At 35.9% G+C, this 11,877-nt stretch overlaps 1 protein-coding gene across 1 annotated transcript in view; it reads left to right on the plus strand.

Annotated features, from left to right (window-relative positions):
- LOC149067792 (adhesion G protein-coupled receptor L1-like) overlaps positions 1-11,537 on the plus strand; it is a 66,194-nt gene extending 54,657 nt beyond the window's left edge. The window contains exons 12-18 of the mRNA XM_089252162.1: positions 389-542; positions 3,421-3,487; positions 6,032-6,098; positions 6,481-6,563; positions 8,786-8,912; positions 9,920-9,994; positions 10,779-11,537. Of these exons, the coding sequence (XP_089108288.1) occupies positions 389-542; positions 3,421-3,487; positions 6,032-6,098; positions 6,481-6,563; positions 8,786-8,912; positions 9,920-9,994; positions 10,779-11,057 (852 nt within the window). The 3' untranslated portion in view covers positions 11,058-11,537. The remainder of the gene's footprint in view (positions 1-388; positions 543-3,420; positions 3,488-6,031; positions 6,099-6,480; positions 6,564-8,785; positions 8,913-9,919; positions 9,995-10,778) is intronic.
- The last annotated feature ends 340 nt before the right edge of the window (positions 11,538-11,877 follow it).

The raw sequence follows: 11,877 nt of genomic DNA on the forward strand, positions 1-11,877 counted from the left end.
TACAAACATTTTTTACATGCAAGATGAGATGCGCTCTACATTTTTTGAGATTCTATTATTCTTACTTAAGCTGTCAGGTGCCTTTTCTGACCTTGCTAAATGGATTGAGGTTCATGGTCTTACTGTGACCAAAAAAAATAAACCCCCAAAAAACCAAAAAAATTTTTACTGGTTTCTGTTCAAGCATTGCACTTCATCAGTCAAAGCATGATCTAGTAACCTTTTCATTATCATCATCATTTTGCCATCTGATGCCAACAGCGTGACTGTGCACTACTTGGCATGTGTGTGTGATCTAACTAGTTGCTCTGTGCATGATTTAGGAATATTTTACTGATAGTCTTAAGACCTAGACCTTTTCTGAGAAGTATTATCTCTGTATTTCCAGATCATATGTGCTATCGTTGCAGGACTTCTGCATTATTTCTTCCTTTCTGCGTTCAGTTGGATGTTGCTTGAGAGCCTTCATATTTACTTGCTTCTGGTCGTCGTGTTCGCTTCAAAGAAGACACACAATGGAAAGTACTTCTTGTTTGGTTATGGTAAGGAATTTTTTCCCCATCTTAATCACATAGTATATACAGTATTACATTCATTGTCTCTTTTTTAAGAATTGCCATTTATTCAATATCGCTTTCTATTCAACTAGCACAAAATTTTGAAGGATTATTACTGATCCAATCAGAGGTGGCAAAATGAAGAAAACGTTGGGAGAAAGTTGCCAGTTCTCTCGTATATGTAGGACTCTAGCCTTTATCCAGGAGAGGGAGTGGTACATTGCATTGCATATTAATAAATTATTGAGGGGGTGCTCAAATAGCCTCAGTCCGGAGGTTCTGGCACCTATGGATCCTGTCAGTATTAGCTTCATCATGCAAAACTCTCTACTACTCTTACAGAAACATGTTGACCATCCGATCCATCCTTGTCAGAATCTTTCCTGGAATATAGGTGTAACAGGAAGAGTGATTAGATGGCTTGCAAACTAATTTCTATTGTAGAAAGCTCACCCCCCCCCCAAACCTTAGCGAGTAGTTCACCTACCTTTTTGATGTGAAATTTTTCGCATGTACATAAAAAAAATAATAAGGTAATGCCACTGTTTGGAATCAGCAATGAACTGTGGGTTTGGCCTAATTAGTTCTTGTTTGCAGGAAATTTTGCTACAGAAATGACCAATGACAGAGTCCAAGTTTATATATACAAAATACGAACGACTGGACACCAAGTGGAGATGAATTTCAGAAAGAATATTTATATGCCTCTACAGCAGTGATTCCCAACGTGGGCGTTAACACCCCCTGGGGGACGATGAAATGTTCCATGAGGGCGGTAAAAGCTACGGGTATAACATAGGATCCTATGGGTTAGATTGCGTTAGGGGGCGATGAGAGAAAAAAATTCTGAAGAAAGGGGCGATGGGACAAAAAAGGTTGAGAAACTATGCTCTGCAGGAATTGGACTTCCGTCCCCTTTCAGTCCTGGCAAGTACTCTATCATTAAGTTACAGAGGACTGGATGGCAGTTTCGTCCGTTAGAGCAGTGGTTGCAAAGTGTAGGTTTCGACCCTCCGGGGGCGGGGGTCACATCAATTACTCAGCTGAGCTTAGGGCAACATAATACTCTTCAAGATTACTGTTGTGACGTGCGCCCTCTCTGGCTCTTGAGTCATATCGCATGCTCACATGTGTGTCAGATATTCTTATATACACCTGTATAATACTATGGAGTCTGCTTATTCTTGCAACCGTTGGTCACGTACAATTTCGCTCTCAAGTTAATTCAATAAAATGTTAATTATTTGTTAACTTGTGGTCATTATTTTATGCCATGAAATAATCGAATGATGTCAGATAGCTAAACTGATGACCCTGCTGGATGTATTGTGATCTATGGGGGAGGAGAGTATTGCGGTGATGCAATACTCCTCAGGAGTATACTTATGCAGGGTGACTCCGGGAGAATCACTGATTCCAAAATTGTGTATGTCTTAAATATTAAAAACACTGAATGATAAATAATATATGTTGATATAATGTAGAAAATTTCTACATTTTAGAGAGAGAGAGCATTTTGAAATCAGATGATTTTTTCGTAATCACCCTGTATATGAAAATCAAGGAGCATACATTTCGCTACATTTCCATCTTGCATAAGGAACACTAAGGATATCAAAAAACAAAATTAATATTTATATGATATTTTACAAAAATATTGAATATGGTTGAAAGTCAATATCGTTTAATTAAAACCAAGACTAGCGTTCTGAAAAGTGCTTTCGGAACAGTAAATTTACTAGCAAAAAATTGGAATGTTCCGGTCTTCCAGGACATATGATAAGCCTATGTAGGGGGTCAGCCATAATTTTCTTTTGGTCGGGGAGGAGGGGGGGGGTGCACTTCAGAAAGTTTGGGAACCCCACTGCCTTAGATCTTTATATATGTATGTTGAATAGAAACTGCACGTGGGGACAGCTTCCTAACTCAGCTAATAGTTCTCAGCGACAATAACAGCTGATAGCACTAATAGCGCTTTTATACTTTGAGCAGTGGGGATTGACATCATTTCTATTTGACTCTAAGTTTGCCTGCAAAATACCTTTGTAATTAAAATCCCACATAATTGCCATCAGTTTGGGGGGGGGGTCATCATTAGGCGCACTAAAAAATCTATTCCTCTATCTTCATAGAGAACACAAAAGATTATTAACTTGTTATTAATCTATCAACTGACCACCAAGAACCATTGTCCACAGGAATGAGGTCATCTGTGTTTACCACGTTGGATAGAGAAGAGAAAGGGATATCCAGTAACTCAAATCTTTATCAGGCTAAGGCAGGAATCATTGGTCCTCATTCAAAGATGTGTCACAGATCTTGTGCATATACTGTGTAAGCAGGATATAAAATTGCATCTACTATGGTTTTACTCTAGCGCCTAGTGCATTAGAGTATTCCATAGTTTGTTTCACTTTTTTCTGATGTAGAGGATGTATAGCATTAGTGTTGTACCATATTTTCCTGTGTATAATCCGCATGCGATATTTGAAGAAAGGAAAAACAACAATGTATAACCTGTGGCTGCTTATTATCCTCAGGATTTAAAAATAAAAAAATAGAAACTTAACTTGTGTTTCAATAATAAATCCCTTGGTATGCTAATTAATGAAATTTATTAACGAAGCAATAGCATTATTCACACACAAAACAAAATTTACAGTTCAGTCAAAAACCTTCAAATTTTGACTCATCACAGGCTGATACCATATTTTTCTGCAGATTGTCCACAGTGGTAGATAATCTGCATTTAAAGAAAAATGTTTAACCACTTACGGAGGAAAATACAGTAAGTGTTCATGGATTGAAATTTCCTATGTAAAATACTGGATGCAAATTGATCTTGATTGATGTCTTGTTTCAGGTTTTCCTCTCGTCATTGTGGGGATTACAGCTGCCATTCGACACGATGACTACGGTACATCCAAGAGGTATTTTCATTCATATAGTTACAATGATTTTTGTGGTGTCCTATTCATTTTTGGAACTTACTTTCAAACACAAATTCCTGGCAAAACATTCCTGTTCCCTCTAGCAGTTCTTGGCCTATCATCACTATTTAAGGGCAAATTGTGTCCTTTGATTCTTCTAATGTTAGTGGCTTTCCTTGTATGTGTGTGACTTGTAGTCTCATAGAAAATAAAATTGCATATATGTATATACAGTCTAACTTGGTTAATTCTAAGTTCCGAGTCACAGGAAAAAAGTTTGAATTAACCAGTTAACCTATCCTGGATCTGTAAAATTGCTACGAATTGCAACTTAATCATCAACATTCACATGGGATAATAATTATCTATTAAAATTTTATCACCTGTTTTCCAAAACAATTTCCCAAATTTTTATAATTTATGAATATAGTAATCGATCACAGCTGCTACATTATTCCACTGCTCTGGAATCAGCATCACTGCAGAATTTCTTGACCATGTTCAAAGTCTGATTTGCAGAAACAGATCATGATCATTTTTTATGAAACTGTTTTCTAAATTTTGCTTATCATTCTTATGCTATCAATGAAATATACTTTCATTAGCGTATTACAATTCAAACTTTCTGATATTTTCCATACTCTTAATGTCAACTTCATAATACAGTGAAACTATATGAAACGGAACGTCAACAGACTGAAATAATATTCCATTTTAGACAGATTTCCGTTTTTATAAAGGTGCAAATAAAAGCACTAATCATTGGACAGACTATATTTTGGATTCCGTTTAAGACAGGTTTCACTGTACGTTTATATTAAAATTTGAGCTTTCCAATATTTTCCATACTCTTAACTTCAGCAAAAAGATTCAGATCCTGAATGTTACACCTCGATCTATAGGTTGAAAGCATAATCAGTATTGAGTGGTGCACAGTCTTGATGCACCCGAGCTGAACAAAGTTAAAATGGACATTGAATTATTAAAGAAAAGTACAGAAAAACCCACTTAATTAGATAATGGCTGAAACACATCAAAGAAAAGATACGCAGATAATGAACAAAATGCCTCCAAATCGCTTATTACAGTAGTATGTGTTCCACATGACCACCACCACTGGGTATAATACATTGCAGGCGAGTCACAAGTTCAGCAACGGCAGAGTGCAGCAGGTCCGCATACACGGTTTACAACGGTGAACTGGTTGTGGATTAGAAGTGCAAGTTCTTATAACCCTCTCATTTGCATATTGCCACCAAAGTCGCTCGTACCAGTGCCACCTATCAGATGTTTTTTAGTTATTTCTTTTCCCTGTGTTAAAAAATTCCTGTGACTTAGCGATACTAACCCTGCAAACCATTTTTTATTTTGGTTATTTTTCCCGGTTTTAATTCATTTTTAAAGTTTCTTTGGACTTTTTGCCCACCCTGTATTAGGTAAAACATTTGAAAATTATGCAAATATATTGCCAGTTAAGACTAATAGAAAACCTAGACTCAAGGGCTTGAAATGTCTAAGCTGTCTTCAATTACATACCTTTAATTATTTTATTTTTTCTCTGCAGAGCCAGTAGAGGGCACTAAAATTTTAATGAAAGCCTAAAAAGAGCCTAAAATTTAGTAAAACTCTCAAAAAATCTTCACAAATGTCATAGCTTCATGAAATATCTTGATATTATCAAAATGAGATCATGAAAAGAAAGGATTTCTGTTTGTGCAACTAAATAAAAATATTGGCTGCAATTAAAGAAAAAAAATTCTCCCTCCCTTCACAATGTACACCCTTCAATCCCGTATATATAGGGGATGTCAGACATTTATAGCCGCCCTATCTCGATGTTTTAGTCATTTTGGCACCTTTGTGTAGAAGCAGTATGATAATATTTTCGTAATCTAAATGTAAGTTCACAATTTTATACTGTAATGTTCCCAGAAAAAAGGTTTTTAATAAAATGTCCTGTTTTGTCTTGGTTTTTATTAATGGATTCCGTGTTTTGTCCAGTTTTTTAATTAGGAATTTCGGGATTTGTCCCACTTATTCACATATCTCATCTGGTCACCCTAGTCTTGCTGAAATCATATGCAGTCAATGCTCATTATAATGACCCTATGTTATAGTAACCATTCAATTACTATGACTGGTACAATAACTCCAAATTGTTTTTGCATAACGATTATCCTATATGTTTCCTTCTCAATATAGCTTTTTTTGAGGCAGAATAATAGAGGGTCATTGTAATGAGCAACATGACTGTATTTTGTTTGTCAATTTTTCACCTTTGTAATTCTGGGAGTTCAAGTTAAGCATATAAGGAAGAAAGCCAATGAACATCAGAAGAACTGAAAGATGCCAGCAACTAGGTGTGATTAACCGAAAACTTTCAAAGATGGGACACAAGCGACTATAAACTTGCGTTTGCGGAAATACTCATAATTTAAGTAACATAATTTTTTCATAAATCAGCTCTTAACAAGAGCGTGTTTGTTTCATGTGTGTTCATTTTGAAACTCCATAATGCGGTTTTTAATTTATATATGGAAATAGTTGCTGGTTGTCCATTGAAAAAGGGACTATCTGGAGTTTTACGGGACCTGTGGCATGCATCTTGTTGGTAAGTTCCTGAAAGTTATACGTGTTTTAGAATATTTCCCTCTATGTACAAGTTTGTTACATGATATCATTTGTCTTTCACCCTTTTTGCTTGCTTCAAGTATCCCTCTGGAAATGGAGGTTTGTGTAAGCCCTAGAAATACATGTGTGAGGCATGTGTACCCCTTGAAACATAATTGCTTGCTGAATTATAGAAATGCATAGGACGCTTGTCGATTCCTTGATGCATACATGATGCTAGTTACCCCAATACAGGCATACAGATGTTTACCTGCCCTCCTTAAAATATGCAGGAAGGTTTATGGGATAAATGCTATCTACTGATATTCTAATAGACTTGAAACCTGCCTTGCATAACAAATGTGTATTTTATTTGTTCACAGATGAATTTTGCAGCTCTCGTCCTCGCTCAGTTCAAAGCCAGCAAAATTAAATCCACAAAAGAGGAGCCCTTGATGCTCATGAAGTGAGTGATTCCCCCTAATTCTGTTCAAATCATGATGTTTTTACAAATGTTCTTCACTATGTAATGTTTAAGGCGAAAAACCATAAATAAAGGACAAGTATGCATTCTAAAGCAAAACAAAGCCAATATAATAAAATCGAAACACTGAAACAAAAAAAAAACGTTTCCTTCGTCCTTGGGTAAAAGCTGTTATTTCTGTGTTTGCTTGGCCTGAATAATCATGAAAATGATGATTAGTTTCTCAAACTTGACTTTTGTGATAAAGGGATCAATAATACAATTGAAAGCCAACATAGGTGAACCCAAAATTGCAAAAGAACCATGGCTATATGCATTTCGGAACTATATTAAGTTCCTTCATCAGTTGCAGAAACAAAGAAGAAAAACTCCTTATAGGGGGAGTTATGCGCTGTTGTAGACGAAAGAGTCGAATTCAAAAATGAACCGGCAACAAAAGAGTAGAGGAGGAGGGTGGAAAAAATAAAATGGCGAAGCCAATCACAATCAAGAACGTGATAGTGATGCTGATGGAAAAGAATAATTATATTGTAGAAACTGTGTGTTGCCAGATTTTTGAGAAGGGTGGTGTGCTAGTTAGGTCGTTGACCAACTGGTTTGTGTTTTTGTTAATGTGGAATGATTCGAAGAAGTCCAGGTCAGATGGTGAGGGGCATTTTTGAATTATTTTGGCAGAAGAGAAGTCAAATTTATGGTCAAAGGACCAGCAGTGTTGGGCTATGGAGGAGCGGTTAAAGTCTTGGTTGGTTACGTATCTTCTATGCTCATTTAAACGATATTTTAGGGCACGTTTAGTTTGGCCTATATATGATAATCCGCATTGGCATGAAATGCTGTAGATGCCCCAGTTGTTGAGTGTGTCAATGGGATCTTTTAGTTTAGAGAAGCAAAGTTTATTGATGGGGGGGGGGGGGCTTTCAATTGTATTATCTAACCCAAAAGGTAATTCATTTCTAAGGGGATCAATATTTGTGGTTTGATCATTCACCAATGGCTGATTGGGTGGCTGGAATATTGAAAATGAAAAAAAAAAGAATGTTTCACACCAATAATAGTTTTAAAACTGTAAATAACTTTTAGAATACAAGTCTATAGTATCTGAGCGTTTCACAGGAAATAGAGTTAAAATTAAATTTTAAATGTAAAAAATTTTGGAATTTTTACCATTTTTATTCCCATGTACGCTTCATCTTCCCATGTTATCTACAAAAAGTAATCTCCGTGATATTTTCTATGTGTTCTTTCTTTCACCTAAATAGGTGGTGAGGGGGGGGTCTGGGAGGTTTATGATAGGCTTAAGACAGGTTTTCTATTCCCAGACCACATAGACAGGAATGTGGGTTAGAACCTATGATACCTGTGGAGGGCCTGGATCTTATAGACATTACAGAATTTTGGGCAAATGATGGGGATGAATCATTCTTGCACATCTCAGGAGATACGATAGTTTTTAAAAACATAGGTCTGATATTAAAAGAGGTGCTGTCTTGATATACGTGAAATCATGTTTGAAGGCTAGAGAGTGTAACATACAGAGAAGTGATCTTGAAACTATATGGGTTGAGGCAATGGCCGAGGTGTTAGTATTTTGTGAAATTTTTATTATCCCATGACACAGTGCTGAGTATAAAGAAGCTGTGACTGTGATTATATAGCAATGGATATATCTATATCTGCATTTTTGCGTCTCAAATCAGCAAGTTTTTCTTTGGCGTTTTTGGTAATGGGGGGGGGGGCAATTTGACCTCGTTGATGATTGATTGACGATGAAATGATCCATATTTCTCACTGTAGTTTTAATTAAATATGAAAATTCTTGGGGAATCAATGATTTGCGAGATCAATAACTGACAATTCTAGTTAAAAAAACTGCCACTTATGGCATAATATTTTCATGATATTTCCTTACAACTCATACAGTCCTCCTTTTTTCAAGCATAAAATCACTGTATTCAGTTTTTTTCTAGTCATAAGCCATTGAGAAATGCGGTTTACTCACCAAGGACAAAAACAGTGTTACATAGTGTAATTTTTCACTTTAAACCATATACAAATTACTGCTAAAATATACATTTACATTTATGAAAATATTTGTATTTGCAATTCAATGTGCATTCGAAACACCAACATTTCTTCTTTCTTTAAATTGATGTTGTGATTTTTATACTCGGTACTTCATGTATATTTCTAATTGTTGACCACAGGAGATGGTTGAGGGTCACGATGATTCTTTTCCCTATTCTTGGAATCACATGGGTGTTTGGATTTTTGTACATTGGGCACAACTACAAGATTGTTGCCTACGTCTTTGCATTTCTCAATTCCTTACAAGTGAGTAATTATGTGATGTTGTTAAATTTGTAAAATGCATTCTTTTTTGTATAAATTTTAGTTTTTGTGTGCAAGACAGTGCTTATTTTTCATTCAAAAGATTGTGTTATTTACGCTGGTAACATAGGCGCCAATGCTTCAGATTTACTTGGAAGCCCTCCAATTTTTTAGCCTTATTAAAATCAGATTCTTCCAATTTTCGTATCTTCACAGAAAAATCCCTCAAAGTCCTCATCATGCTTTATTTGAATGGAAAATCCCTAAAAATATATTCTTTCAGTCCTTGCTGTTCCAGGCTGACCACTTTTTCTCAGGAAAATTATGGGGAATCCTCAGGATTTTAAGTACGAAAAATGGGTAATAGTCACCAAATATGATGCCAAAAGCAAGCAAAGTTGCCAATTATTGCTGAAAGATTGGGACATCGATGAAAGCATCCCAGGAAAACAGGATTTATATATGTAGTCACCTGTTGTAATTCCTAAAAAAAAGTCCCCCAGGTTTTCCCTTTTATTTGTGTGTCATTTTTTCTTTGATGCACCGATATTAATCTGCCCATATTAGTGGTTGCCGTCATCAGCACATGCTTACAGGATTTTTTCAGATTATGTCGCATATTTATCACTTGCAGGAGTATGGCGTGATCATCAGAGCAAAGCAACTCCTTCAGAGTCATACAGCAAAATCTAGATCAGTTGAATACGCAATGGCTGACCAAAAACTATTATCATTAGTTTGACTCATCAAATTACCCTTTAACATCGAAGGTTTATACTTCAAATCTGCGGCCACGTGAAATATTTGACGTAAACAGATATTTGACTTACGGAAATACAACTTATTACGAGTTGACTGTTTATGAGACAATCACAAAAGAGACATCCTTCAGTCCTATAAAAATCCCCCTGATGATGATAGCCATGAAATTTCAATAAAATTAGTTTTGCCAAAATTAATTACGGGCTTACATTCCAAAAATTTGATTTTATTATGATTTGATATTGCAGGGGTTTTTCATATTTATCTGTCATTGCCTCCTCGACAAAAAGACAAGGTCCATGATTCTGACGTCCATACGAAGAGTAAGTTAATACATACAGGGTGATTACTTAATTCCCCTTGCCACATTTTAGTGGTGAACCATTTATCATAGAGGCATACTCCCAACCACAAAGAGTATCCAAATAACACGTGGACCTCAAATATGTTATGTTGTAAGAGGTAGTATAGTTATTAAAATAAAATAATTAACTTTTTTTAAACGGACACCCTGTCCTAAAACACCCAATGAAGAAGTTCTTTTGCCCTGTCTCTCCTGAGGCCAAAAAAAAGGAGGAAACCATGTTTCTAAGTGCAATATTCACGGAGAAATTTTAATTTAAAAATGTGAAAACTGGTAAAGAGAATGGCATAAATCGGGGAAAGAAGCTTCTATTAGTTTATGCTGTTTTCTTTAATCTTTCCTCCAATATTTGAATTCAAATATCTTTGCGAATATTGCACTTAGAAATGTGGAATTTTCTTTGTTGGTCTCAGGAGACACAAGACAACAACTTTCTAATTGAATTTTTGAGGACAGGGTGCCCATATAAAAAGTTAACTTCTTTGTTTTGATAACTATACAACCCCTTGAAATATTAATAATGTATCTGAGTTCCACATGTTATTTGGATAATTTTTCTAAGTGGAAGTATGCCCTAGAATCAACGGTTCTCCACAAAATGTGGTAAGGGGAACTATGTAATCGCCCTGTATGTAAACGTATAGTTTACTCATATAAGGTTTGGTAATTGCATGTGACTCTATTTGTAAATACAAAACAATATTTTAGATATGCTGACACTCATGTACTTTGTCTTTATTTAGAGCACCATATCTTCCAGAACAACTTCGAGCAACCGCCCGAGCAAGAAGAATTCTGGATCGTCTATCCTGATAAAAAACGAAAAGAAGACTTTCACCAAATGGCAAAAAACCTGGAACTTCCTCCAGAAGCCGTGGTCGTCATTCCACTTTGATTTCAACGTGTCCAACAATCAGTCTAATGCTGCTTTGACTCCTAGGAAGTCGTCGTCGAATACAACAAGCGAACAGTTACCGAAAATCGTAAACTGGAACGTGATCCAGGATGCAGACAGTATTTAAGTTGCAAGCTTGAAACCTCCATTTTTTCAATGCTAAACTTTTTTGCATCCCTTACTGCAGATTTATAAAACGTTGACATGTTGAATAATGCGCACCAAAGAAGTGAAATATGTCTGTGCTTTTATTTTACACTGTCAGTGTCGAAGAAGTATTTAAACTGTATAATGCTTTTTGCCAATGCACAATGTGAATATAATGTGAAAATAAACATCTCTCTCTCAAAAATCTGACGTTGGGATAGCATTTGCAATGTCGGTGAAAAGATCTAGCCATTTCGGCTAGTATTTGTGTCAAAAGCAAAAATACCTTTGTTCTGCATATAAGGCATTGTATCGATGAAATGATCTAGCCATTTCGGCTAGTATTTGTGTCAAAAGCAAAAATACCTTTGTTCTGCATATAAGGCATTGTATCGAACCATTCTATTTGATTTTTAAACGAGTGTGAAGGGATGTGAAATAAAGAAATTTCCATCATTTTAAATGAGAAAGTTCACTTCAGAAATTGCTTTTCATGCTGTGAGTAACTTTCAGCAGGGAAAGATTCCAGATTTTTTTTCTTATAACTAACGTATGATTTTGAAATGTATATTGTCCTGGATAATGTCTCTCACAAGCACTCGAGATGGCAAAGCTCGAACCAATTTGAAGACCAACACAGATTTATTGTACAGAATAGCTATGCACACGCATTTACAAGTAGCAATTTTACAACACGCTTAATAGAGAGCGAGTGACTTCTCACATACCAGGGATCTTGTCTTCAATAAAACTCAATGAACTTCTCTCAGTTTAGCTCTGGCAGCGCTTATATGCAGGCG

This window comes from Pholcus phalangioides, unplaced genomic scaffold, assembly GCF_987345545.1.
Source record: "Pholcus phalangioides strain wild (caught in Gottingen) unplaced genomic scaffold, Ppha-v1.0 ptg000028l_1, whole genome shotgun sequence".
In the NCBI taxonomy this organism is placed as follows: Eukaryota; Metazoa; Arthropoda; class Arachnida; order Araneae; family Pholcidae; genus Pholcus; species Pholcus phalangioides.